This window comes from Molothrus ater, chromosome 6 (assembly GCF_012460135.2).
Source record: "Molothrus ater isolate BHLD 08-10-18 breed brown headed cowbird chromosome 6, BPBGC_Mater_1.1, whole genome shotgun sequence".
NCBI classification, from domain to species: domain Eukaryota; kingdom Metazoa; phylum Chordata; class Aves; order Passeriformes; family Icteridae; genus Molothrus; species Molothrus ater.
This window is the reverse complement of record NC_050483.2, coordinates 12,094,244-12,116,590: the sequence shown is the minus strand read 5'-3', so window position 1 is coordinate 12,116,590 and position 22,347 is coordinate 12,094,244. Positions and strand designations below refer to the sequence as shown.

Sequence of the window (22,347 nt, the reverse complement as noted above, 5' to 3'; positions counted from 1 at the left end):
CTTCAGCTTGATGATTTTGTGTTGTGTTTGAAGTACTTGATTGGATGAAGATGATCTGAATTTAGTTCTTGACCAGATATTTGCTGCTGTATCACTGGGTAACTTGATCCTTGATCTGTGGAATGGAAACCATGATGTTTCCTGTCTCTTTCACTTGAATGTTTAGGCTTCTCAGGAGAGCTGCTGTCTGACCCATGTGTTCATGCTCTGCCTCACACAGTGAACCACTCTCACACACCCCCTCACTCACCTGTGAGCCTCAGGGTGCAGCAGTCTGATAAGTGGTGTTTTACAGCAGGTATGGGCAGCTTTAATCTATCACTGTTTGGTATAAGTGTGCTGTTTTTCTCCTCAGGCATTTCAAGTAGCATGAATTTTGATGAGGAAGAAGATGAGGAGGATGAAGACAGCTCCAGTTCTTCACAGTTAAACAGTAACACCCGGCCTGGTTCTGCCACAAGCAAGAAATCCAATAAGGTAAGGGGAGAGTGCTGAAGAAGGGGTGTGCAAGCTGCCATGAACTGCACAATTTCAGGGTGCACTCAGGACAGGCCTGGCTTTCTTGTTCTGTGTTTAATATGCACTAGAGTCTCTCCAAGGTGATTTACTGTGATACCTCTCAGGCTTTGCAAGAGCAAGCAATGAAAATAATGACTTGGAGAAAAGAATGGCAAATATTGCCTGAACTTGAATGAAGAGAGAGGGAAGCAGTAAATATTTACCTTTCTCCCTCCTGCAGGTGCTCAGAAGGATCTTTTGTTCCATTGACTTTTTCTGGCCATTTTCCCACCCTGTTCTCTCTGCTACAATCTGAACATAAAATAAGACTTCAGCTGGTTCAAATACTCTAAATCACAAGCTCTTGCTAAACCAGTTAATGATGCCCTGCTCTTTTATATACTGCACTGACTTCCCATCTTTGTTAGATCTCTCTGGAGCTTAAACTCTTGCTCCCTATCCCATTCCTTCCTTCCATCAAAGGTCACCCCTATCCTTGAGCAGGGCCTTTCTGACAGGAGGAGTGTGGTGGGATGGGAAGGTGTGAGCCAGGGTTTGCTCTGTAAGCCCTGTACAGCATTCTGTCTGTGCAGCCACCCTGTTCTGCTCCACCAGGTGGGTCTGTACACAGAGCACCAGCAAGACAATATGACCCTTGGTTTGACTTTTTAAAAGTGCAACTTCTATCGAATGCTGTTCCTTTGTGCTTATAACCTTGTTGTAAATGGAAAATAAAAAGCCCTGAATCTTGCTTGTTGTTTTAGGAAGTGGCCTCAGCTCCCAGTCCTTCCACAAATGAGCCTCTCATAGATGTGGATGACCTGGAGGAGTTTGCTGTCAGACCTGCCCCACAGGGGGTCACTGTCAAGTGCAGGATCACAAGAGACAAGAAGGGAATGGACCGAGGGATGTACCCTACTTATTACCTCCACTTGGAAAGGGAGCATGGTAAAAAGGTCATAACATAACTTGAATGGCATACCAGTTGCATCTGAATATTAAAAAACAAAATAAATAAAAATCTGAAGGAGTCTTACAAAGAAAATGTAATCTTATATTTTGAATACATTTTTGCTTTTGCTAGATTGACCCTACATTCTTCCCAAAGCCAAACAACAGTATCCCTTTCTTCCACTGCCTTTCTTCATATGTCTGATCTTTGGCCTTAAATAATCCATGCATGGCACCTTTATGTGACTGCCAGGAATTGAGGCTCTCTGCATTCTGTGGCCTGAAAAGCATCTACTTTCAATTCAGCTGGAAGAGCCAGAGCAAGCTGGAATGAAACATTTAATAAAATAGATCAGATTTAATTATTTAAACCATAAATAATGGAATGAGTGGTTGAGAAGTCATTTTCCCTTACCAGATTTTTTTTTCCTGGTTTTGCTAAATCCCAGGAGATCTTCTGCTACTTTGCTAGTGGTGCTTGAAGACAGAAAAATTGCTTATGGTTTGCTTATATCAAAGTAGGAAGTGGTGTGTGCTAACCCCCTTAGCATTCTAGAATGTGTTTTTTTGCATTGCTTAGGTGTTTCTGTTGGCTGGAAGGAAACGAAAGAAGAGTAAAACCTCTAATTACCTCATCTCTATAGACCCAACTGACCTGTCCCGGGGTGGAGAGAGTTTTATTGGAAAACTGAGGTAAACACTGATTAGTCTAGGATATAAAAATAAAGATAATTTCTTTATATAATGCAAAGTTCATTTGATATTAAGAAGCCTGTAATTCACTGTCCTCTTAGTTAGAGGCTTGACTACATCATGTGATCATGGTCTTAAAGATCACCAGTATCCAAGGCATGTTTTCAAAAATGTCTCAAGTACTTACAGGATCACAATTTATTAAAAGTCAGCAGGACTGAAGCTCTTAAGTGCTCAAAGACCAAATTCTCAAGGGTGTACCAGCACAACTTATCTTAATGGGATTTTCAGAAGTGCATGAGTACATTGTGTCTAGCCTCTATTGATATAAATACTTTGGAATGCACTGTTACACAGTCTGAAAATCCCTTTGGTTTTGCCTGCTCCTCAAGATCCAAATTAGTTATTTACAGGTAGTGGAACTATTTCAGAACCACATGTTCCTTTTCTGTCTGTCCCCACGTTGTACAGCCAGTCTGCTGTTGATCCCTCCGTGGAGCCCCTGGGTGTGTGTTCAGATCATCTGTGCCTGCGCTGTATTTTGCTCTCCTTTCCATTGCAATAGGAAAGATTTGATCTCACTAATGGCTTTATAAAAGTCACTCCCTATATTCTAACAGAGTTTAGTAGTCAGGTAAGAAAGCAGATGGTTTTGGAGCGAGTAAGTGTATCTTGGAACCAAGCAGACCCACAAAATAACCCCACCCAAGTGTTTCCTTACAGCTTTCTTGTGTTTCCTAATTTGCAAGATGTTATCAGAAATCTCCAGCATGGTGATAAGGGACCTTTAGTATACACTTCTGTACTGTACCTTTACATTTTTGTCATTTTGGCCTTTAATCCAGGAATGGCCATGTAGCTGGGATTAGAAATAATAACTCTCTGTACCCAATATTTGCCTTTCCTCTGGGGCCACAGTGCAGTAAAGGATAGATGTCTTCGGCAGCATTGCTGACAAATGGTGATTGGATTTTCCATTTTTTTTTTGATAGATCAAATCTTATGGGAACTAAGTTTACAGTTTATGACAATGGAGTAAATCCAATGAAAACAACATCCAGCCTGGAGGCGAGTACCCTGCGTCAGGAGCTAGCTGCTATTTGTTATGTAAGTACTGCTCACAGGCACAGCGTGCAGGAGGGGCAGCTCTCTTTCTGAAGCAGCACACTGAATTTCCTTCTCACTTAGCATTATGTAAATCAGCATTCAGAGTTTGATGTAACCAGGCAGCTGATCTCCACCAGAGAAACCAGGAGGCTCAGTGCAAAGTAGAGGTGAAAAGTGTTGAGCACTGAACAGGGTTGCCCAGTTCTCACCTTTGGTGAGAAGGGGGTGTTGGAGCTCTTACATCACCCGCAGGAAAGGGTAGGATCACAGCCTGCAGGCACCACCTGAGGGAACCTCCTGAACTGAGAAGAGTTGTGCACATGGCATTACTGCTTTAAAGTATGATTGTTTGTTATGGTGTTTTGGAGGCCTCTCTGATCCAAACCATTGGTAGCTGACAGCTAGGTCTGCAGCGGCTGAGATTGGGATAAGAACTCTAAAACTCCTATTTACCAGGAAAAAACCCAAGTAAAATCCAAAATTTGATTGAATGAAAGAAACCAGGCTCTTACAGTAGAGTAAGTAGCATTTGTCAGGAGCAATGCAGACAATCAAGACTTGAAACACAGTTGCTCTTGTTTCTCGATTGCTGGATGAATAACCTTTGTGGTGAGAGTGTTCTTTCTGTTTAGAAATGTTTGGGCCCAAGAAACCTTTCCAGTGAAAACTGGTATGTACACTGCTACGGAAAGTTGTCTGGTTTCACAAATCAACAGCTTTGATAAAAATATCCAAGAATGACTTTTCTAAAGAGTTCCTGCCCAGATCTAATAGGGATGCCTGGAAATCTGCAAGGCTGAGGTCCACCACATACCCCATGTATGCACAGAATGTGTTCCCAGAAGGGTGAGCTTTGGGCTGTGGGAGCAGTGCATCTGGAAGGTTTCCATGAGCGAGGCAGCTGAGAGCCATCCCTTCCTTGCAAAGTGCTGGGAGTTCTGAAGGAGGACAGTATTAGCTACCAGCACATTCTCTTCCTGCTGCTTAGGATGCAGTTTTAATCTGGCAGATGAGCAGATACATATCCATCCCTTCCTGTTGGATTTGAAATTCTGAGAATTAAAAAAAAAAAAATTCAGCTTGCGCGATTTAAAATGAGACTCCAGGGTCTGAGGTCACTTTGACTGAAGTCTCAGTAGAAGCCTAGCAGAACATACATGTTTAATAAAGGTAGTTATACTGGTTTATATATGATGGCATTCCCTGGAGCCAGGCAACTAATCTGGTGCAAACTGGAAATGCAAAGAGAAAACCAAAGCCAATTTAAAAAAGTTACATATTGAGAAATGGAGGCATTGCTTAAGTCAACAACAAACGATACTTGAATGATGAACAATACCAAATAAAAGCTGTTGTGGTCAGCAGAGGTAATTAGAAGTGTGGGTGTTGAAAAGAACCAACCCAGAGCCACTGTTTGGAGAATGGGGCTGAGATAAGCTGCTTTTGTATGTCTGTAATCAGCAGTTTGAAATGGGTACATTTGTATAAGAAAATTACTTGTTCCATTGATGTTTTGGTACTAATGGAGAAAGGCAGCAGGCTTGCAGGTGTGCTGTGGCCAGAGGACAAAAGGAAATTGGAATTGTATTTAATTTCAAACTAGCCAGGTTTGCTGAAGTGAGATTATTGTTCCTGGCTGCAGCAGAACCAGAGCAGAGAGTGCCGGGAAGAGCAGAGCTGAAACACCCTTGTCCTAAGGCAGTCTTTAATTCCTGCCCTGAGATTTCCCCTGCAGCAAAAGCTATAAAAACAGTACTTTGAAAGCACCACTATGCCTCTCACTGTCCCTCAGCTCATCTGAGCAAGTACCCATGTGGAGATCAAGCTGTACCCAACTTACTGAGCGTGACCTGCTTAATCATCTCAGCAGGTGTAATTTATATAGGCAGAAAGTGATGCTGCATCTGTGCCTGCCTGTGGGATAAGTGTGGTGAGGGCTCTCTTTGGGAGCTCACCTTAAGATATGTTTGAAGCCACAGGAACAGAGCTGGGCAGGGTTAGAGTTTCTTTGAGTGCTGTTGACCACTTTTATTCCCCTTGTGTTGGCAGCCCAGCCTATTAATAAACCTGCAGCAGCACCTAATGGCTGATTGCAGAATCGTTGGCAAAATTTATCCAGGAGCAGCGAGGAGCAACTGTGCTACTGGTAGCAAGGTTTTCTGTGAGGGTTTTCAGGATTTTCTGATCCATAGGATCTCTCAGTTCAGTTTGTGTCAGATTCCAGGCAGTGAGCTCAGCTGATAGATGCTCTGAGGTGTTGTTCAGGTTTCAGTACAGTAGCAAGACTCTATGTTCTTACTCAGGCCTCAATCACTTGCATTGTGCTCTTCCTGTGTTGTGGGTTCTGTGAGTTGAGCCTTCCTTGGAATGGTAATTTCTACAGAAAATATTAAGGACAGGGCCCAGCTGTGTGAAACAAGCCCAAGGAAGGGAAGTGGCTGCAAGAAAATGGGGGTGATAAAATTGTGAATCTCCTGGGAGCTGCTGGGATATTCACCTTGCTGCTTTTATCACGGCAGCTATTGCCACTAAAGCAACATGCTCACATAATTACTTGAAAGTATGCAATATTCTAAAGGCAGCCCTGGGGAGAGGCTCTTGCAGCCCAGTTTATTGTGAGGCTGACTGGATGGGCTAAGGCAGAGAGTGCAGCAATCCTGGGCTAAGTCCTGAGCTGATAAAAATCATTGGTGTCCTGGTTGAGTCAATAGGGCTCTGCCCGTGAACAATATTTGTGTTCCTGTGTAAGCCAAGACTGTCAGTGGCATTAGAATGATGTGAAATCAGAATTTGGTTTGTGTTCCCCTAATAATACCCTTTGTAGTCTGAAATTTCCACACACAAAAGAGCGGAGGAGGGAAATAAAAGAGAAGCAGGGAGTGAAGCAGGAGGTGAGGTAATTTTAATCATTTTCCTCACATATTCCATGTTTATATCATTTCAGTTTGGCACTGTGAGTCTAGCAAAAGGGTAGCATTTGCCAGCACAGTGTGTGATAATTGGTGATGGTGGTAATGTGCAACTAGTAACCATTCTCTTATCATGTGCCAGAGGTACCAATTTCAGTGTTTCTGAGTAAACCCAAAGAATATAGTGCTGTTTTTTTCCTCTGCTGGCTGGGAGGGAAGTGATTCAGCACTATTATTTAATTTTACCTTCAACAATGTCTTCAACCAGTCAGCATCTAAATTAATTATGTATAGCAGGACTGCAGCTTGAGGAGAAGAAAAGCTTGTAAGGCATAGCAGAGAAGCCCAAAATTGTCAGTACTTAGTGGAAAATAAGCATAAGCATGAATCTTTTCTTAGAACTTGTCCTCTGCTGAGCTGAGTCTCTCCTACTTATAAAATCTGCTGGCAGTCATATCAGTTTTCATCTTGCCATGATGCAGAACCAACTGAACTGATAACACGTTTTACTCTGCCAAAGGAGGGGACATAAATGATTCAGAAAAGAAGCAGAATCTTCCCATTAATGTGTAGAGTTAGGAAGATATATGAATATGCCTGGATTGCTTCAGGAGCATGCAGTAAAATAATCCAGTAGAGTTTCTCTTGCATGCATGCAAATCTTTAATGAGTTGTGGAAAATCTCCAGATGACTTGCTGGAACAGGCAAAGTTATTTCAAAGGTCTGATGATGGCAAAGCTGCAGGTATTTTAGGTGGGTATTTTCAGATGTTTCCAGTGGGTAGAGATGCATGGATTTTTGCTTGCAAAACTGGAGGTGTTTTAATAAGTTTAGTGTTCCATGAAATCAGGACATTTTAATTAAAAATGTAAAAGCAGAGACAGCTGAATTTGTCACTTTTAAATGTCCCAGGGGTAAAGCCACAGCAGCTGCAGCCTTGGGGTGTCTGGTTCTTGGCATCCTGTGGTATGTTGCTGGGAACAATGGGAATGTTCTTCTTGAGATTCCTTAGTGCACCTCCAAGGCTCTTCATTTCAGTTTGGCAGATGGGGAAGAAAATCCATGTGACTGAAAAAAAGCTATCACAAGACATGAGGAGATGGACTTCAAGGGGTCACTGCCTCATTCACTGGGTTAATGCTAAAATCAGGTTTTACTGGAAAATATTGCTCTTTACTTTTTCTGGTTCTCTTGAGAAAAGCTGGTCAGGAAAGCATCAGATCACTCTTAATGGAAGAATTTGTATTTTCTGTGGATTTATTTTTGCTGCCAATGTGGTTTCTTTACTTTCCTTGTCTTCATAGCTAGAAAATTTGCCTTCATGTTAATGTGTTCGGTTTTTTACCATGGTCATCTCTAAGCAAACTTTGAAAACCACAGCACTGCTATCAGATGTTCTGACTAGCATTTTGTTTGCTTTTGTGCTGGCTCTAGAATAAATGGAGCTGATCCCATATATTTAATTTTGTCTCACATCAAAATGTGTGACTGCATTTTGTGATTTTTAAATTGAAACTACTTTATTTTGGGATCTAGCAGTAGCCAAACAATCTGGTTAATTCATATCCTTTCTTAACAAAGGGATTTAAAAAAATTTATATTAAGGGTTGCTGGCAGCCAATGTTAGGAGTGTTTTTGGAAACCTCTCTATTTCCATTTTTCCTGTTGTCAGAGCTTCTAAGACAAAGCTAGAATGTTTGGCAGTACCAGTGAAGGTGGGAGTTTCAAGATGTTTTTTGAGTTGACTAACAAACAAGTTCCCTGGGCTGACACAGTATCTCTCTGCTGAAAAAAATAACTTTAAAAATAAAGAGCATGATGAAATCTTTTCTAAACATTTTTAGGAAACAAATGTCCTGGGGTTTAAAGGACCTCGTAAAATGAGCGTGATCATACCAGGAATGAATATGGATCATGAAAGAGTTTCCATCAGGCCACGAAATGTAAGTCTTACCAGAAGCCAGCACTAAAGATGACTTGAATTCTTTTTCAGGTAGAGTTGGGTTTTTTATTTGCATTTCTGAAGGTCTAGAAGTTAATCAAATGGTATTCAAACAATTGCAGAACAATGGGATGTGAGACTGCTTCTGTGACTCACAAAAGCTCTACAAATAAAGTATTTTGATAACAAAAGGTACAACTAACATTTATCAAACTGTGGAAAGAACTCAAATGCACATTTGCATTTAGATCCTCACAGTTCTCAGTTTCATTCATTGCAGTTGTTTTGAGGTTTAGTCTTTGGGCCAGGATTGATGAATTTTTTCTTCCCTGTTAATGTATTTTTTGTCACGAGAGCGTGTTAAACTGAAGTGTGTATGTGTGGTGTGTGCAGGAACATGAGACGCTTCTTGCAAGGTGGCAGAACAAAAACACAGAGAGTGTCATTGAGCTGCACAACAAAACCCCAGTCTGGAATGATGACACCCAGTCCTATGTTCTGAATTTCCACGGTCGAGTCACCCAGGCCTCGGTGAAGAACTTCCAAATTATCCACGATAATGATCGTAAGTAGAGCTCTCTGCCTGCCAGTGTAGGAACAGCACCGTGGGCACAGTCTGGGAGGCATTCTGCCCTCACAGTTGTCATCTGAGCAGGTTTAATTGAGATCTGTATGAGAGGCTTCAACAGTCTATACAGAAGCCATCGTCTCCCCGTTCTTGCAAAAAGCACTTTTTATATGTGTCTTTTTTTTTTGATGCTAACAAGTCTTGCAACCCTTTATCACTCAAGCTGTCCCTGCTTCTCGCTCTGCTATCAGCACACCCACTTGCATGAATAAGTGCTGTGAAGTTTGATGAGTGAGCATGTTTGGGTGGTATTTCGTTGCTCTGGGACAGAGGGTAGGGTTGGATGCCTGCTTATTTAGCGAGGGCTGCAAACAACAGTAATGCAATTTGCCTTTCCTGACCTTTCTGGCAGCTGACTACATCGTGATGCAGTTTGGCCGCGTGGCTGAGGACGTGTTCACCATGGACTACAACTACCCAATGTGTGCACTACAAGCCTTTTCCATTGCCCTTTCCAGTTTTGACAGCAAGCTGGCTTGTGAGTAAAGGGGCGTGGGTGAGCATCCTCTCGAAGGAAGCAGTTTGCCATATGATTCCCAATTCCTGCTGGTGTCGCTTATGGTCCGTACTAAAAAGGTCAGGGAAAAATACAGTTATGGAGGACCACTCTGTTGCTGAAGAGAAAGTAAAAGGAATCTTCTAAAAATTCAGGACATTCAGGAAATACTATTTTCCTTTTTTTTTTTTTTTCCTGTCATATTTTTCTGGAAGTGACATCAAGTTTTTGTAAATAGGAGTTGTCTCTCACGTCCCTGGTTGTGTTATGGATGTGTGCCATGATGTACTGTACCGTGGCTCCAGTAGCACCATGATAGTGGTGTCTTTTTAAAAAATCCAGAAAGGGAGTGAGCACTCCAAAAGTTTCTTTTTACATTTAAGAATCATTCCAAGGCTGCAATCGTACCTCAAGGTTGCATTCCTGCATCAACTAATCAGAGCTTCACATCATCCCGCATAAGAGAAAGATGAGGAAAAAAAGATGCACTTTTTTTTTTTTTTTTTTTTTTTTTTTTGATTGTGCAAGGATCTCATGTAGTATAAAGCCGAGTCTGAAGGTTGAAAACCTCTACTGGACTGAACTTGATGCATTGCTATTGTACATGTAGTAGGGCATGATGAATTTTAATTGCAGTAGGAGGAAATGGAGAAGTGGAAAGCACAAAATAATGTTGCACAAGTCACTTGAATTCTAAGCTGTCATTATGTTTTAACATCTACATGCTTTTTAATTTGTTTCAAATGGAAATGTATTTGCAGTACAGAAAGGGAAAAGGAAACATCTCGATGCCAAGAAAGCATAACTTATGTTGAATTTGGCATTTCATGGGCTGGGAATTTATATCCTTGTATTGCTGTGGTAATTCAAACACATATTTTGTATGAAGTGATATAAACAATTGGATAAAGGCACTCTGCAGAGAGTCTTATTATTTTGAACAGGCTGTGTAAAGCTGAGGAAGGTAAATGGAAATATTTTATTAAATTTGTCTGGCCTTTTGAGCTTTTACAATTTGTTGATCGCATTTTTTGAACTTTGAGCAACAAACACTTTTCATATTTATTTCCCCTTGTAAGAATGCTTGAAATCGATTGAAACTGTGTATGTTGTTCTCTGATGTAAACGTGCCAGCTACTGAGCTAAATCCTTCTAGGCAAATCTAGTGTATGCTGCATACAAATGAGACACTGGCAGGACACAGAATAGCTTAAAATAGTGCAGATATTTTGCATCTCCATTTTTCTGATCTATCTGGAATATACAAACAAATACCATTTCAAAACAAAACACAAGCAAAGAACAAACCATGGTTATCTTCTCTCCTGAACATTTCAAAAGCCAGGAGCTGCAACTCGAAAGCACATTGTAAAAATAAGGGTCACACATCTTTAAAAATAATGGTCTTGCTGCCATTTTCTGTGCAATGTTGTCCAGAGTGGCACACAGAGTACTAGAATTTATATGTTCACCAGAAGGGTGTGGAAATGTGAGTGAAGTAGTAGCTTTGTTTTATACTGCATGTATTCAGGGTCTCCTTTTTATTCCTTATAAACTCTAGCACTGCACAACCAGAGATTATGTAATGTAAAAATGAGATCAAATCTGATTGTCTCATAGTTGACAGACCCTTTTTGACTGCAGGGGACAGGCCATAAAGCTCTCCTTAAGGTCGTGCCATTTGGACAGTATCATTGCAACTAACAAAAGAAATATGCTCTCTTCACCTTTGCCTTCAGCTCTCCATCCCAGTATACAGACAAAGGAATTTCAGATAAGAGATGAAAACAAATAATTACCAGCATTTTTTCTAATCTTAAACAATCTATGGGAAGAAAGTCTGATGGCTTTAAACAGTGTTTTGTTGACAGACTCAGCATGTCAAATATTCTCTTTAATTAAGGAAGCTCTGTCTTTTTTTTTCCCCTCATCTTTTTGCAAGGAGCCTTTCCATGCAATGGTGTAAAATGGAAAGACACCTTTTGTCTGACAGAAAGGAGCATCAGTTCCCTCCATGAATGATCCAAGTGCTGAGTCATGAGCTGCAGGGTGATACTTTGGCTTTGCACATGGGTGCTTTGTTTTGCTCTGAGCTGGTGGTTTCCCACAATTTCACATCCCCATCTGTCAACTCACTGTGGATTTAACAGAGAAGGCCCTTAGGCCTTTGCTTACCTCATCTCAGCCTTTAAAAATTAGCTCCAGTGACCACCAGAATTTTATGTTTGGACTACTGCAAAACCAGTCAGGGATTCCCAGTGCTGTTATTTAGGTGTGATGTGGATTTGAAGAACTCTGCAGCATGGGAATGGCTGAATCTGCATGGCTTGAATTCTGTGCCTTGCCAGTCACACTTTAGAGCCCGAGAAAGTGGCACCTTGACACAGTTTTCTGCCTCTGTCCCTGCACAAGACTGTGTCAAAGGAGCTGAGTGTCTCGTGGTGCAAGCACACAATCTGCTGGCTTTAGTGGTGGAGCTGCTTTGGGAAGGGTTATTTTTAACCCAGATCATAACAATGGTCTGACTCACATCATGACCCCCCAGGGAATTGGCACGAAAGGAAACTCATGTGCAGTGAACTCCTGCACAAGGGTGAGAATGAGGGGCTGGGGAAAGGCTGCAAGTTCAGCTTCTTGGGACAATTCTGCTGCCAGCACATTGTGTAACTTCACTCTCACTGCATGTTCTTCCCAGCCAGGGATTTTTTTTTAACCTGTAATCATGCCAGGAGGAAAGTGGTGACTCAAATTCCCATCATCTTAACAGAGTCTGACAGGGCCATCAGCCAACGAGCTGCTGAGGGAAAAACTCCCCACAATAAATGGAGGTCACTAGAGGGGGATGTTAACCTGGGACTAGGAATGAGGAACTCTCATTAAATCTGGTTCAGTTGGAATAGGATTTACTCCTAATGCCCTTTGCCCAAACCCTAATTCCTCACTATTGTTGAGCATGGTGCTGGGTTCGATTCACTTGGCCTTCACCATCTGCTCTGGAAGCAGTTTCAACCATTAATTTTGAATTAATTTGGATTATTTCTGATGGATAATTTTTGCTGGATATTTACTGGTAAAGGTCACATGCAAGGTGATACCACAAGCTTTCCAGCACATCTCTAAATTTTGTCCTCTTAACTTGGAAAAGTCAAACCAAGTTCTGTCATACCTGAAATTACATTTTCCTTACGAAGTTACATTTTCTTCCCCATCAGTAATAAAATCTTGGCACTAGTGAGTATTTTCAGAGACAGATGCCCACTGAAGTAACCAAGGAGTAATTAGTGGTACACTCCTGTTAGTAACTTCTGCTGGGCCTGCATTCAGTGTGCAGCAGGGCATAACCTTGTTTATTCAGTGTGACAAAGAATAGAATGGCCCCGAGCTGTGTATTTCCTTCACACAGTCTTAGTGAATGTTTGGATACGGTAGATTTAATGTTATTTAAAATCCCAATATTGATGATTTTTTGCATCTGCTGTTGATTTTGGCAGAGTTGTAAACAAATTCCTTGCCTGAATTGCCTATGGGCAAATGCTGCATGCTTTAATGAGAGTTCTTAATCTAACTTGTCACTCTGTTTACATCAAACAGTTTCTTCCTGGCCCTTTATCTAATTTTCTTCATCTCTGATGTTCTGTTCCTTCTCTTTCTCTTTACAATTCCTTTATCTGCTCTTCAAGGATGTGCAGCTCAAAAGTGTTTGACAATACTGCTCAGTGATCTCTCCAGAGATGAATAATGCCTTTGGTGCACATTCAGTGATGCTCCTACAATAGAAGCCTTATCAGAGGGGTGAATTTGGCCCTTTGGCTTTTCAGTAGAGTAAATTAACACATTAAAAGGTAGCAGATAAAAAAGCTTGCCTAAAATATAATCAGAATTTTTCTCAGTAAACATTCAGTTTCCAAAGTATTGGTTGCAAATCAACGAGCAGAGCTGTCCACAAGCCTGGAGGCAGTCTGTTAGATTCCCTTTGTAGTGCTGCCTTATTTTTCCTTTTTTTTTTTTTCCAAAAGGTTGGAAGTGATTTTGTGAGCTGAATTGTGTTGGTGGCCTAAAATAGTTTATTTTTTAGAAGCTGGGCATCGCTCTGTTCCTTTTGTAGGATAATATATGGCACATAAATCAGTAAGGTCATAGGCTCTTGTTATAAATTCTGCAGTTAAGAAACCAGTGAGAATGGTTTTGTAATAATTACTGGACAAATCTGTTGCTATTCAAGTTGCCTTACAATAGTGCTGGAATTCCCAGCTGGCTGTCCTCATGAGGTCCTAGCACTGAAGGAGCTGGAGTGAAAAGGGCTCTGTAATAAAATCTGGTGGCTGCACAACTGAAAGATGTCATTGTGGAGTCAAATGACACCACAGAATTTTATCAGTCATGGGGAACCAAGGCCATCAATTCAAACTTTCTGAGGTTTTGCTTCGCTTGTGAACAAAGGAGGAGCTTTAAACAAGAAGTGACAGCAGTGAGTTCTCTAAAAGTATTGGGCATTAGGCCTACTTTTCTGCTGTTAAAATCTTACCCCTACCTGAGGGATGCCCTTTAAAAAAATCAATCAGTCCAGTCCTTACTATGGAAAATCATTCTCAGTTCTTGTGTCATAGCTTTTTACAAATTTTATTATTAATTAATTTGTGATTTCACATAAGGATAAAACAAGGATGGGGAAGGAAGAGTTTTTGCCCTGAAGGGATGATGAGTCTAGAACAAAATCAGATTATTTTGTCTTTGTTTATTGTAGTAGGACAAGACATGGGGTTGCCTGGTATTCTGGGCAGAGAAGGTTTCTCCTAATGTATTGCAGGTGTCAGAGGGAAGATTTTGGGTTTCATCCTGTGACATTCTAACTAAATGCCCCATACTATCCCATTGCTCTCCTGAAACATCATTTGTGAGATTTTTTTCCTGCTTTTACAGAAGCCTGTGCTCACCAATCAGATATCTTTGCTTGGCAATTAAGGACAGCACAGCAGTCACCTTTATTAGAATTATGGGCTGATGACTCAGATTTCTCAAAAGGCCTCCTTTTGATTACTAGAATAAAGTAGTTTTATACATATAAATCTTGCAGTAGAGTTAATCTAACTGTAGGTGCAGGCTTCTCTTGTATGTGCTACTTAATGCAATCAGGTTCCTGTTGTTCCTCATGTACAAAAAGTACCTTCCAGGGTTCTGCTCTGTAAGTGTTTGAAATTAATTATGTAGTTATTCTTTGGTTCTTTTTGTTGTTCGCCAAGGAACTAAGAAAAGAATTTGCACAACTATCTCAATGCTTTGGTGTTTTGCTATGAACTATAGCTCAGTAGCTGATACTCACAAATGCCTGTATATTGGATGAAAATGCATTAAAACTTATTTTGTATGTTGTATTTTATTTAACTGCCTATACATTTTCGATTCCCCTTTTTCAGTAGGGGTATGTTTATCTGTACCTTTACTGAGAAGATTTGAATTGAGTGGCTTTCCTGAAACTCTTTAATGGAACCACTACTCTGGTTTGCTGAAAAGCTCTAGGAAGAGGACACTGTTCAGAAAAATTATGTGTACATTTTTGAGAAGAAACCTTCCCTATTCACATCATAATTGGATTATACAAAAACACTGGAAGCTTATCATGGTTTTATTTAAGTCTGCAGTGGCAGTTTGAAAATTACTCTGACAAAAGCTTGGTAAGCACATGGACTGTAACAAAGTCCTGCTTGAGAGTCAGAATATCACAAGTACCTGGAATACTCATGATCTATTCTGCGCTTGGGTACAGGCAAAAAAAAAGTCCTCAAGAGTCAAAATCTGTGTTAAAGTCAACCCAGTCTTCTAGGCTGACTCACCACAGGCCTGGGGATTGGGTCACCTGGGCTTTAACCCCTCTGACTTTGTGCAAATCTTGGAACCTCTTTGTGCCTCAGTTCCACTGAGTTGAATGGAACTCCTGGGTTTTGGCCTGGCCGTGTCCATCTCTGTTCTGCTGAGAGGATTTCCAGGAGTGCTTTGAGGCTGGTGGGTGACAGGTGGTGTTGCCATGCTCAGGACTCAATTTAATGCTCCCTGAACAACCAAAATATGAAGTTTTCTGCTGCCTGTGTAGAAACCACGTAACTAACCAATCTCTTAGGATCTGATCTTGATGCTGTTGAATTCTTGTCAATGATTTAAGTGAGGCTTCAATTTTTTAACCTTGTGTTATTTTTGGTCACTAAAAGTGCAGAAAAAACCAGTGAGGACAAACCATCTGATACGCTGTTCCTTCTGACAGTGTGTGTTGTTCCTTGTGTCCTACTTCCCAGCATCTGTTGTTTTAAAACTATTATTCCTGAGCACATTACAGAGGTTTACTTAATGCAATCACCTATTTATGCTTTTATGTAGCAAACTGAGACACTTGGCAGTTGTGCTGCAAATTGCCTTTTCGTATTTTTGTTTGCTTTTTTCCTTTCCCTTGGATGTGACTCAGTTGTTCAGAACTATTGTTAGTGCCCACCTTGACTCTGTCATGCACATTTGATTTAAAAACAATGAGCCTCATGATTTCTGACTACCTTTATACCCAGCTGGGATGTTTACAGTGTTTCTCACATTTCACCCTGCATCCGTGGCTTCTTCCTGAGTCTGTCCCAGTTGGCACAATGCCATTAGAAGTGTCAGTAATTTATGAAGTGTAAGAGTAATTCTCAAAGTAACAGAATGTAATTTATAAACATTTTTATAAATTTTAACATTAAAGTCTAGCTAGGTTTAATGCCTACAGTTTGGATGAAATTGCAAGGAGATTATTTGTTTAAAATTTTCTTTCCTTAAGCTTGGTTTGCAGCTTCAGCTTGCATTTAGGAGATATAGGAAACTTTAGGAAGCCTCTGATCCTGCAGCTCCATGCAGATTGCCAGACTGTGAGTGCAGCAAGCTGTCAGTGTGATGAGGACACACTAAGTGATGAGAATTCCAAAGTCCTGGCAAGAGTGCACTCCTTAATTCTCTTAGACACTCTTGGACATCACATAGGAAATCATGAACCTTTCCTATATTGACTTACTTACCAAATAACAGCAGGAATATTTTCACTCCCTTTGAATTTCTTTTTTTTTAAGGCCTACTATCTAGGTAAGTGTAATCTTAACATTTAGTCTTGATGTGCTAGAAAATTACATCATGAGATCACTTATTTTGCCAGTGCAGAAAATCTCACTGGTACAAAACCAGAATGTGTTGGGTGGGCTTTGGACACTGCTCATGGAATCAGAAAGGTTGGAAAAGATCTCCAAGATCATCAAGTCCAGCCTTTGATGTTCAGTGTTCAGACAAGTTTCTGAGCCCTGGCAGCTCGTAGCAGGAGGTCCCCATTCCAGTCTGGGTCAGCAGAAGATCACCCAGTTATTACCATCCTGTTCTCTTCCCTAGGGAGAATCTCCCAGCTTTCTAGAAGTAGAACTTTGTTGATCCTGATGTGTCTTTAAATATTACAGCATTTTTAGCTATTTTAAAAACGTTTTCAAATATGTGGTTTAAGCTCAAATAAAATAGTCTTTCAAGTAGTTAGAGGTGTACCAAGTGGGCTTGGTTGAGAGGCAGCTGCTTTTTCCAGCAATTTCCTCAGCTGTTGTGTGAGCAGAGCTTGATAGTCCTGCTGGAAAAAACATAACATAGCTATTATATTATATATCTATCTGTCTGTCTCAGCATATTATATAATAATATGCTTTCCTTGGGTTTTGCCTAATGATGCTGCTGGTTTGTGCACCAAGACATTTCTTTCTGAAGGGCAGAATTTCCAGTACTAAACACAAATAGAGCCCTGTTTTCTAGTAAAGGCTCTGCCTCATTTCCTGCTGCCTTACATGTGGTTTGGTATTTGTTACTAAAAATATAAACTTTTCTTCCAAGAAAAAAACAGGATTTCTAGACAAAATCACTGACACTTAGTGCTGTATGCCTGGATTGGCAGAAGGCTTTTTTTGCCAACCAGAAATGTTATTATTCCTTACTCTTCCAGCTGTTGCAATGGGTGGGCACTAGGAGACAGAGGGTCTCCATTTTGAACTTCATCCTGAAGACTAAACTGTTTCACTCTAGAATGCTGGAAAACCAAACCATGTAACTACAGAGTTTTCATCAGGCAATTAAGTTGCACTGAAATCGAGTTTTATGCTGATTAATTTATGAGAATGACCTCAAACAAACATGGGAACACTGAGCAAATGTCAGGAACTGACAAGTTGCTCAGCAAAATATTTAAATCAAGCCCACTGAGTTTTCCTAAGTAAAAAAAAAACAAAAACAACAAAACAAAACCAATGAGGCTCTATTTCATTCCTAATTGTATTTAGTTGGGGATTCAGTGTTTTATAATGTAGGCTGAAAAGAAATTCTGTGTACTGTTAATTCTAACTTCTGCTTTAAAGTAGGGCTGCAGCAGTGATGTGTACTCTTACAAGATTTCTAACAGTGTCACCTCAAAAAGCTGATTGTGGAATATAGCTCTAACTGAGGAATTTTCAAGAGTTACTGAGTCCAGTGATAATATGAGAAGGTTTTTGTTGGTTTTCTTTCCAAAAAAAACCCTAACCTGTTTTCAAAAGCACCATTTATTCTCTCTTTTGGACTACATTGCACAAGTCCATGAGGTTGAATTCCTATTTGGTATCACTTCAAACACTTTCTTGCAGGTGGTAGATGCTTTTCAGCTTCTTGGTAATCTGTGTTACTGGAATTCCTTCTTTTGCTTTAGGTTCCCTGATTATTTTTTTTTCCCACCCTATCTATAGCCTTCTCTTCTTTCAAACATGTGCAGGTTTTTCCATATGGGGACACTCCAGAGCACTAAGTCAGTGCAAGCTCTATAAAGTCAATATCTGTGAATTAAAGTGTGTTAAATCCCTGTGTATATGTTCTCATTTTGAAGTAGGGTGGCCTTCAATTCTGGTTGCATAATCTTCCACCTGGGTATTCATCAAGTTGGGCAGTTCAAGGTTGTTGGGGAATTTTAAAGTGCTGAACAGGTTTCAGACCAAGCCCTGGTGAACATGTAAAGGGATTCACCCCTCTGCACTCTCAGGATGGCACTTAGGACTTACTCTACCACATCTTTTGGCTTCTTGAACTGTACCTCAAAGCTCAGCACCTGCACAGCAGAGGCCACATTTCCCAAGTCCTGTTTTCCTAGTGCTGTAGTTTTTAGCACTCACTGATTTATTGCCACCTGTATGATGAATTTAAGCTTCCTGACAACAGTGTGCTTTCTACTTGGGATTTTGTGGCTGCCAGGATGCTTTACTAGTGTAGCAGAGCTTGACTCTGGGAGTATGATGTAAATGATGCCTGTAGAACTAGGTTTATTTACAGTGCCCATCAGAGGGAATGCTTGTTTCTCAGAAAATAATCTTCCTTTCTCTTTTTCCTTCTTCATTTCTGTCTGCCTGGATCTGGAGGATGAGAGCCCCTCTTAGCATTCATGCAAGCCCTGTCAGAAAAGCACACAGAGCGGGTCTCTCACGGAGCCATGCAGCTCTCACAGCTCACTGTCACCCTGCCCTGTCACAGTGCATGCCTGTCCCCGTGTGCTGTCCCCTGCCTTGTGTGTCTGTCACCAGCCAGAGGACACGGCTGCAGAGACCTGCATGGAAGCTTAGCAGAGAAAATGCTGAACCGAAGCCATTAAATCACAGCTCTCCCAATCCTGAAGAAAGAGCTCCTCCTGAAGGCAAAAACCGGGACCTGAGGCTCTTTCAGTCACTTGAACTTTCCTTGTGCTCACACTGCATTTCAGAAGAGAACACCTTTCTGTTGTACTTGCACTATTTTGAGCCCTAAGCCCAGAAAAAGGCAGCACAGAATCCAAGCAGTGCAGTTGCAGAGAAGCAAAGCAAAGTGCAAACGAGCTCCGTGTGCAGATGTGGAGGGAGCCCAGCGTGCAGGCTGGGCAGGGGGATGTGCTGGGAATGGCAGGAGGGTGGTTCACTGCCAGGGAGTGAATGGGCACACTGCTTGGCACTGCTTGGAGGGAGTCCTGGGTTTCAGTGTTCAGTGATAGACTGATGGTCACTGCTTCTGTTGTGTTGTATTGGTAAGAACTCTGTCCATACTGTTTGTTTCTCATCTAAACTGCTCGATTTCTGTACAGATTTCTTCATGATGTCATTTTCACCCATTTATTTCCATGTCCTAATCCCAAGCTTGCTGGTGTAACCAATGTTGCTTTCTAACTTCTGTTGTGTCTCCATAACGCCACACTTGTGTGTCCCTGCCAGAGTCCTCATGTCTTCTTGTCTTTGTTTAAATGTGGGCTTAACTGGATCACAAAAATTGGGCATTACTGGCATGAACATTTCAGGAAATTGGGTTTGGAAAGGAGGCCAGAGTTTGCTCTCACATGCATCCCATGAAGACTTGTTGACACTCAAGGAGGGGATCTAGAATATCTGTTGGTGAAAAATGTTCACCTTTTTCATTAAATGTGCTGCCAAATTCAGTGATGTCAAATGCTTCACAGTGCATTTAGAAAAACAAAACCTTGCCCATGATTTAACGGTGGAACTGAACCTGCACAAGAACTGGCAAATCACAGGGAGTTTCCCTAAGAAACAAGGTCTGAAAGGAACAAACCTCTTTCAGTGGCTTACTGAAAAACATCTATGAAAAAGACAAATATGGGAGCTTTAATAATTTTTACTATCTTAAGAATGTAAACATCTTTTCTGCTAAGTTTATTTCAAGTTAAAATCCTGTGCTCAGTGACAGTAAAATCAGATCCTCTAGCAGTCGTATGCAAAGTATAAAGGGGATGTACATATGTGCCCAGCAGGATTGTCAGTTTCAAGTGTGGGATGGGTTTAGTTTATGACTTTCCCAACATTTTCTAGGTTTAGATGTGCAAACATTTGTGCACACACACATAAATATGGGTACAGTCTTAAGAAAAGTCCTTTGGTTGTATCTCCTTTCCCCTGTGTTCACAGTGACAGCATAAACCATGTTATTAATTTGCCTTGGGGTTAATCATTGCAAAATATCTCTAAAGGAGTCACTTATTTGAAACCTCTTCTAAAATAATTTTGAGCAAGTGATTTTTTTCTGCTGAAAAGATTACAAAAAGTTGTTGTCTCTCATGCTTTCCATGTGAGTATCTATTACAGAGAACCCTCTGCTTTTCCTTTGAGCTGACTTTTCAGCAGGATTCATCCACACAGTGGACCAATCTCTACTCCATGATCACAAGACTGGGGCTTTTGTTTCTCCTTTTTCAACAAATTCTTACACTCAAGAGCAGGGAAACAAAATAAAAAGTCTGTGGAGGATGTTTGTAATTTGTTGCACCACTGGAAGTATCTCAGACAGTACATACTCTAGAGATGGTTCATTTCTGAGAGTTCCTAGTAGCCCCTGAGCTGATTTGGTACTTTCCAACACTGTCTTCATCCAACTAATGACAGCCTGAAAGATCCAGTGTTTGGGAGCAGCTGTAGAAATACTCATTTTAGAATATGTTGAGATTATATCTGCCTGTAAAGAAAAATAACCTTTGTTTCTGACTTGTTTACTTAAACTTCAAGAAGTGGAAAATGTGCTACATGAATGTTTCTGTCCCTAGAAAATGAAGAAGCAGATTAATTATTTTTATTTTAATTTTCTTTTTAATTCCCACAGTAAACATTTTCTGATTCATCTCTTTGCCTTTCTTAAATAAACCAATATTATACAGTAGAATTTGCATATGTCATGGTCTATATTTTCTTTACATTCTATGGGGTTTTAAAGAATGGAATATATCAAATTTGACAAAAAATTACCTAATCATGACAACTAACATTTAACCAGACATGTTTTTTCACCATAGCTGTAACATGTCAGGCTTGTTTGCACACAAGACTGTCTTGGCCTATTTTGAGTAGCCAGGCATCTCCCTTTTTGTTCAGACTTTAGAGAGTTTGAGATAAACCTGCAAGAATGTGCTTTTGCAAATTAAATTTTTTTTAAAGAAACTCTTTGGTATTCTGGAGTAAATGTATTTATTTACCACTATGTAAATGACTGATTTTAGTGTTTGTGAATACAGAACACTGTGCAGGAATATTAAACTTACTTTGTTTGAAACAATGTCTTTCTCTACCCAAGGTCAGAAACACCTCAATAAATTACTTCCACTGGATATGGAGTTATTTAACATAAGGAGTTTCCAGTGCCATTTAAACTGTATTTTTACAATTTCCTCTGTCAAGAACAATATAATTTGGGTAATCTTGCACTTGGGCAGGTGTTTGATCCCAGCAGAGAGGAGGAGTGGTCTGTGAGCACTATCCAAGCCATCCCAGGAAGATCACTGAGAAAAAGGAGAGGTGGTCATTTGCTCTTTAGGATCTGTGCCCCCCCAAAAAACTGATGAAGTTCCAAAGCTCAGAAAAATCACTTGAGCAGACCAACCTTTCCAGCTGTGTTTGGGATGCTCAGTCTGTCTGATCTTGCATTCATTTGCTTTGAAATACATGGTCACTATAAAACCATTGATATATAGATGATTTTCTAACTCTTACCTGATTTTTCTTCCTCAGTGTTTGCGATAGATGAGGTTAGAAACAGAGGATTTTGTTATTTTTTATTAGAATGTGCAAGTAAATAGTATTTAGATAGAAGATTATTGCACTAGATTGTTCTGTGTTCTCAAAGGTAAGCATAGTTTTCTTATTCTTAGCTGAAAATTTAAAATCCAAGATATGGACACTAATTGCTAATGAAAAGAGTTAGGTCATAAACTTCTAAGACATTTATCTGTTTTCCAAATACTATTTGATAACTAATCCTCTTTAGAGTATTTTTGGGGCCAGCAGGGATCTTACTTTTTGTTTTATTCTGATCCCATGGAATGCCTGAAACAATCTGTAACCATTCTCAAATATCAGGGAGAACTAAGCCCATTTGTGGGTTTTAAAATTTAGTTTTATCATAATATTTTGTTTTAACAACACATGTACTATTTCTTTTAGCTTTAACAAAAAGTACAGCCATTTCATTTGCCAGGTGGGAAACATCACATGTGCTTTTAAAGAGCCTGACTGCTTCCAGTGGGCATTCACCTGGGCTTCTGTGACTTTTTCTCAAATTCCCAGCTTTGCTGATGTTCTGACCTATGATTTT

General features: G+C 40.4%; 1 protein-coding gene across 7 annotated transcripts in view; it reads left to right on the top strand.

The window, feature by feature from the left end:
- The window catches only part of TUB (TUB bipartite transcription factor), a 145,193-nt gene extending 124,271 nt beyond the window's left edge, over positions 1–20,922 (top strand). For all 7 annotated transcript variants that reach the window (XM_036384715.2, XM_036384718.2, XM_036384716.2 and 4 more), the window contains 7 exons: positions 356–477; positions 1,263–1,454; positions 2,030–2,142; positions 3,135–3,249; positions 8,004–8,102; positions 8,495–8,666; positions 9,082–20,922. In XM_036384715.2, the coding sequence (XP_036240608.1) occupies positions 356–477; positions 1,263–1,454; positions 2,030–2,142; positions 3,135–3,249; positions 8,004–8,102; positions 8,495–8,666; positions 9,082–9,215 (947 nt within the window). In that variant the 3' untranslated portion in view covers positions 9,216–20,922. The remainder of the gene's footprint in view (positions 1–355; positions 478–1,262; positions 1,455–2,029; positions 2,143–3,134; positions 3,250–8,003; positions 8,103–8,494; positions 8,667–9,081) is intronic.
- Positions 20,923–22,347: the final 1,425 nt, after the last annotated feature.